General features: G+C 25.6%; 1 protein-coding gene across 2 annotated transcripts; it reads left to right on the top strand.

Annotated features, from left to right (window-relative positions):
• The first annotated feature begins 1,476 nt into the window (after nt 1-1,476).
• LOC112690919 (exostosin-2) lies at nt 1,477-4,995 on the top strand. 2 transcript variants are annotated; one of them, XM_025565027.1, is made up of 10 exons: nt 1,477-2,303; nt 2,375-2,584; nt 2,649-2,826; nt 2,955-3,094; nt 3,159-3,384; nt 3,448-3,628; nt 3,686-3,846; nt 3,910-4,053; nt 4,116-4,244; nt 4,310-4,995. In XM_025565027.1, exons 1-10 carry the CDS (start codon nt 1,813-1,815, stop codon nt 4,529-4,531), a joined length of 2,082 nt encoding a protein of 693 aa, XP_025420812.1. In that variant the 5' UTR covers nt 1,477-1,812; the 3' UTR covers nt 4,532-4,995. The 2 variants fall into 2 exon arrangements, with proteins under 2 accessions (XP_025420812.1, XP_025420811.1); XM_025565026.1 differs by having other exon boundaries at nt 3,680-3,846; nt 4,310-4,994.
• The last annotated feature ends 935 nt before the right edge of the window (nt 4,996-5,930 follow it).

The raw sequence follows: 5,930 nt of genomic DNA, 5'->3' as shown, positions 1-5,930 counted from the left end.
GCATACCTAACCTTACTACTTTCAGTGTCCCACGGAATGACAAGACTATTTTAATATATGTATAGCTCTCATAAATATGGTCTATATGAGCTTACATGAGTATGCTTTTATAATATATATATATATAATGTATATATGTGCTTAACATAGAGTTGTTTTTTTTTAAATTAATTTTAGTCGCATGTGTAGGTATAATATTCAGATCCAAAATGTATACTATGAGTTACTCATTATGAGTATAAATGCCAAGTGGTATACGGATATGGCTTAGGTAAATTTAGCGGAGCCATTACTATATTATACTGTCAAGCATAGATTTAAAATATTTTAACTCCAATATTTACCTTTAAGTACCTAATAAGTTTTATAATAAATTATACCTTACCTATTACTTAAAATATTTTGTTTTTAATTCAATAAATGCACTAATTTTTTTGATATTTGGAATTAAATTTCAAAACCCTTTCGTAACCTACTGAATGTTAAATTATAAGTTACAGGTTAAAGCAGCTTAAACCTTACAAAAATCAAAACGGACTTGCAGACATTTTTTCGGCGGCTTTAATCGATATAGTAATACTATAAAGTAGGTATTCTCTTCTTCAACAATTCTAATTCTATCATGCAACATGTATACAGATTTTACAAATGTACTAAAAATGTTTTATTTCAAATTAAGGTAGCAGGTTGGAAGAATAATATTGTCTATTATGAAATAAATATAATTACTAGCTTCTACCTACCGTTTGTGGGAAAACAATTTGTTTATTTTAGAATTTTAGTGAAATCAATGAAATTATTAATTAATTAATAATAATGTTCTATGTAGATTTTTGTTATTATGTAACTTGGTTTGATATTATCTTACAGCGCGTTTAGCTTTTTCTTAATTTCTTAAAATCAAAACAAAAATGTATTTATGGTGGGTATTATATTTTTTATGCGTATAATTAATACTTGCAGTATTTAGTTTCTTTTTTTATAAGACTTCGCAATATTTAGATTTTTTTAAAATTTTTTTTAAAAATCTATACCAAAATAGATATACATAGCCGGCGTTCGTATACACGTAGTTAATTAAAATATAATATTTGTTAATTTAGTGTACTATCGAGTTTTAGATTCGATGAAAATTAAAATTAAAAAAAAAAGTAATTACTATTTATTAGTTCAAATTTCATAATCATAACTTATAATAAAATAATTTTTACAACTAACACAAATAAATAATATTTTATAATATATTTTATAATTAAAATTAATTAATTATATTTTTGATAAAATTAATAGAAGTCGACATGCACTGGTGGATGTGCAGTGCATGAAAATGTTATTCATCGCACAATCACAATAACTTTGTTAAGCGTGGATTGATAACCGATAAGGAGTTCGGATATTTGAAATGCAGTAAAAATAATAAATGTACATTTTTTTTAACGTTAATGTAGACAATATAAAATTTACTATTTATAATAATACCTTATAGACATTTTTATTTAAAATAATCATTTAAATTTTCATGGATACGTGAGTTAATTTTTTAAAATCGCACGATGTTTACATTTAATCACATTCTTCTCAGTTGATACTATATAGTTATTGTACACCAAAAATATAAAACATAACGTGTATTTATTCCCACTAAGTGATGTATTTTAATTCATTGTTGTACAAAGTATTTAATCCAACTGAAGTATGGTTAAGCTAACCATTTAAGAGTCAACACTATTGAAATTAAAAAGATGCCATTGTCAAATCAACGCTTGTATTATTCCATGAGGCTTCTGCCTCACCATTTTCATTGATTAAACAATGTTCATTCGCTTAGCATGCTGTCGGCTATTGAGGAACCGAAAGTTGATCTATATTTCTATCTTTATTTCATTACTGCTATCCTTTGTGTACGTAGTTGTTGCTCCGCATGTCTTTAAGCTTATCCAGAAACCACCATCAAAAACTCAAGAAGTCCATCAATATGTTATCCCTGGAGACAGTCCTATCATTTCAATGGACACACACTGTACATTCTATAACTGTTTCAACATATACAGATGTGGTCATAAATTTAAAGGTGGTTTTAAAGTATATGTTTATCCAATGGCCAGATATTTAGATACAGATGGCATACCTATTGGTGGGAAAATTTCTAAAGAATACCATACTATAATAAGTACAATAGTTGAGAGTCATTATTATACAGCAAATCCTGAAGAAGCTTGTGTATTTGTGTCTTCTATTGATACTTTAAACCAAAACCGGTTTCGTGTGAAAGAAACTTCACAAGCTCTTGCATTATTACCATAGTAAGTTAAATAAACTATAATATAATTATTTGATTTTTAATTGTTTTTATATTATTATTATTATTATATAGTTGGAATGATGGTCAAAATCACTTAATATTTAATATGGTCCCTGGAACAGCACCTGATTATAAAACGGTTGTTGATTTATCTATTGGTAAAGCAATGGTTGCTGGCGTTGGTTTTAATTCTTGGACATATAGATCATCTTTTGATATTTCAATAGCAATTTATAGTGATTTAGCCATTTTATTAAGTAATAATTTTACTTTCAAGCTTAGGTATGTAACATCTAAATTTATTTATAAGGAAGCAAATTAATAAGGGATTTTTTTTAATTTTCAGGCCAATATTTATTACTACAGTTCAAACTAATCTTCATAATGATTTCTTTATGTACTTAAAATCAATAGAAAAGCAAAGATCAATGATTAGAGTAATGGAACGATGCTCAAATGGTGAACATAATAAATCAATAATCTGTCATGGTAATATTACTTATAACTATGCAGACATTTTTTCTGTGAGTATTTATTTAATATAGGAAAGTTCATAGTATAATTACATATGAGATATTAATAAAATATTTAAATAATTATTTTTTTGATTTATTTAATAACATTTAATTATTATTTATTTTTTTTAATTTAGGATAGTGTATTTTGTTTGATATTACCTGGCCCTCGATTAATGGATGTAGCTTTAATTGAATCATTAGCTGCAGGATGTATACCAATAGTAGCTATAAATCATGTCGTATTACCATTTTTTGAAGTTATAGATTGGAAACGGTTTGTTTTTATTTTTTTTCATTATGTTCTACTAAAATTTTATCTAATTATTTATATTTTATAGAGCTGTAATACTGTGGAGTGAAACTGAATTGAATACTTTATTAGATACGGTTTCTGGTATTCCTTTAGACCGACGGAAAGAAATGTCTGATCAAGGACGTTGGCTTTACCGTAAATATTTATCATCACCAAAAATAATTACAATGACTACTCTAAAGATACTAAGCCAAAGACTGCACCCACATAGCTCAGATTTTTATGAGGACTGGAATTTAAGACCATATCATGTTTGTTAAAAAAAATCAATAGTAAGTTGTTATAAATTTTAATGTTTAATTTTTTTTTGCTAGGAATCTGCTAGAAATCCATTATTTTTACCATATATGTCAGATTCTTCAGGATTCACTGCCATAATATTGTCCTATAATCGAATTGACAGCTTGTTCAAACTAATTAATATGATCAGTAAAGCACCAAGTCTACAAAAGATTATTGTTGTGTGGAATAATCAGTATAAATCTCCACCACACTGTAAGTATTTCAATATTTAAAAAATGATCTATAAACCTACATTAAACACAGTTTCAGTATGGCCAAAAACAGATATTCCGTTGAAGATTGTACAGACGACCGCAAATAATTTATCAAATAGATTTTTTCCATATCGAGAAATCGAAACTGAAGCCGTCTTATCTCTCGATGATGATATACTTATGCTGACTATAGATGAAATTGAATTTGGATTTCAGGTAAATAAATAGTTTATTGATTAAGTTTAGGTAAAATAAATTTAAATATTCTGCTGTAATTAGGTTTGGAAAGAATTTCCTGATCATATAGTTGGTTATCCATCAAGAACTCATGTATGGAATAACAAAACAAATACTTGGAAGTATGAATCTGAATGGAAAAATGAGATATCCATGGTATTGACTGGAGCAGCGTTTTACCATAAAGTAAAACTATTTTTCATTAATAAATAATTAAAAATAATATAATTTTGATTTTTTTTATGCAGTATTGGAATTATGCATATACATATATCATGCCTAGTAATATTAAACAGTGGGTTGATGATCATATGAATTGCGAAGATATAGCAATGAACTTTTTAGTGTCTAATACTACGAACAAAGCTCCAATTAAAGTAATTGTAAAATGTTTAATTTATTTTGCTACAAATTGAAAAACAGCTGTTTAACTTTATTATAGGTAACACCTAAGAAAAAGTTTAAGTGTCCACAATGTATAAACACTGAAATGTTGTCTGCTGACCAAGGGCACATGGCTACAAGATCATCATGTATAAACAAATTTGCTACTGTTTATGGTAGAATGCCATTAAAGGCTGTTGAATATAGAGTTGACCCTGTCTTGTATAAAGACATATTTCCAAAGAAATTAAAGAGGTACAATAATGTTGGCGAACTGTGATCATTGTGCTATATTGAATGTTGAGACTTATGCTCAAAACCAGTGACATACATTTTTTATAGTTTTTCTTTTTTCTCTCCCGCTATTTGCATTTTAGTGTTGATCTCTTGTATATAGAATATTTTATTAATATTTTTCAAGTATTTAACATCAGGTCATATATCATTATATTGTTTACAATTACTTAATGATATAGTGTATTTTTTTTAAATTATTTATATTATAGTATACTATTGTATTTGTTAAGCTTAGCATTTATGACTATGTTACCATTAAGTTGCTAATGCAGTTTAATTTTTCTTATTTTGTAACTTTTTTAGTTAAAATATATATGTGTACTTGCTAATGATGGGTCGAACCATTTGAATATACAACTGAACACCATTTTCAGTGCTAACAATTCTATTATAATTTTATTTAGAATTTAAAACTTCAATTTGAAAAACAAGATATATATTATTTTCACTTTATATCTATAACAAATAAAAATTATTGTGATAAATATAAATTCAAACACTTTGGATTTTTCAAAATCAATATCAATAATAATAAATTATTTTTTTAATAAAAAAAAAAAGTTAAGTTTAAGTTAGATAATACATTTTAATATTTTGGTAAAAATATTTCAGTTCAGTTTGACTTATAAACTAGAGTTGTTCAGCCCATCACTAGTATTCCCATTTTTGGTTGTGTCATTGAAACAATTTTCTTGTTTTAATTTTGTAGCTGGATGTATTTTATATGTTTTTTCTTACTATACCAATTTTTGTCAATCCTGCCCTGATATATATTTCGAGCCTTGATTGTTTTCCTATTTTATAAATGTTATTAGATAGTTAATCATTTTTAATTTTATTCTTTAAGAACTTTGTTATTATCAATTAGCCCAAGTGTAATTATCTTTTAATGCAACAATAAAAACTCAAGTAATAATTGTAAATGCCATTCCATGTAAACTATCACAGACTTGAGAGATTATACCTGTATAGATTACATTTAATTTATAATTAGACTATTATTGTTTTAAAAATATTTTATTTATGTACTTTTATTATTATGTTGTTGAATAATTTTTAAAGAAGACTAATGAATTGCCATAATATACATTTTATGAATTATTAGTATTAATAACAATTTAAGCAGCTAAGTAATAAATAACTATGCAGTTTGAAAATATTTTTACTATTACATTACAAAATGTTAAATAAAATCAAAATTTCAATAAATTTAATGTCTTAATATATAATATAAATAATGATATTCGGCTGATATACATCAGAAATTTTAATTTAAAATAAGGAGTTCATTGATTAGTATTTATTTAGTATATTTGTATATACAACGAATACAATATTAGTATTTGTAAAATAGCGATTACTGTAATACTAAATGAAGGTTC

Source organism: Sipha flava, unplaced genomic scaffold (assembly GCF_003268045.1).
Source record: "Sipha flava isolate LNK unplaced genomic scaffold, YSA_version1 528_pilon_pilon, whole genome shotgun sequence".
In the NCBI taxonomy this organism is placed as follows: domain Eukaryota; kingdom Metazoa; phylum Arthropoda; class Insecta; order Hemiptera; family Aphididae; genus Sipha; species Sipha flava.
The sequence above is the reverse complement of the archived record's forward strand: the minus strand, read 5'-3'. Positions and strand labels throughout refer to the sequence as shown.

Excerpts from the sequence above, each read along its gene's own strand:
- LOC112690919 (XM_025565026.1), top strand. The coding sequence starts at position 1,813 with ATGTTCATTCGCTTAGCATGCTGTCGGCTATTGAGGAACCGAAAGTTG. Across the intron at positions 4,054-4,115 it reads GAGCAGCGTTTTACCATAAA|TATTGGAATTATGCATATAC; the intron begins GTAAAACTATTT and ends TTTTTTATGCAG. Across the intron at positions 4,245-4,309 it reads CGAACAAAGCTCCAATTAAA|GTAACACCTAAGAAAAAGTT; the intron begins GTAATTGTAAAA and ends ACTTTATTATAG.